At 48.8% G+C, this 217-nt stretch overlaps 1 protein-coding gene across 1 annotated transcript in view; it reads left to right on the top strand.

Moving 5' to 3' along the window:
• LOC118409574 (heparan sulfate glucosamine 3-O-sulfotransferase 5-like) overlaps positions 1-217 on the top strand; it is a gene marked incomplete in the record, with an annotated part of 39,459 nt that extends 39,242 nt beyond the window's left edge. Inside the window, 1 exon segment of the mRNA XM_035810691.1 lies at positions 6-217. Coding sequence (XP_035666584.1) covers positions 6-44 — 39 coding nt within the window.

Here is a 217-nt window from a genome sequence, read left to right as displayed (position 1 = left end):
GTGTACACAGGCACATGGCTCAGTGGTTGAATACTTCCCACTAGAACAGATCTGTGTGGTGGATGGAGACAAGCTGGTGAAAGACCCGTTGCCAGAGTTGCAGCGGGTGGAGACATTTTTAGGGTTGGAGAGATACCTGTCCAGTAAAAACCTGTACTACAACGCCTCCAGAGGCTTCTACTGTTTGCGGAATGACACGATGAACAAATGTTTGAGC

The sequence above is a fragment of the Branchiostoma floridae genome, chromosome 2 (assembly GCF_000003815.2).
Source record: "Branchiostoma floridae strain S238N-H82 chromosome 2, Bfl_VNyyK, whole genome shotgun sequence".
Taxonomy (NCBI): domain Eukaryota; kingdom Metazoa; phylum Chordata; class Leptocardii; order Amphioxiformes; family Branchiostomatidae; genus Branchiostoma; species Branchiostoma floridae.
Note: the sequence above shows the minus strand (reverse complement) of the source record. Positions and strands in the feature narration are given on the sequence as shown.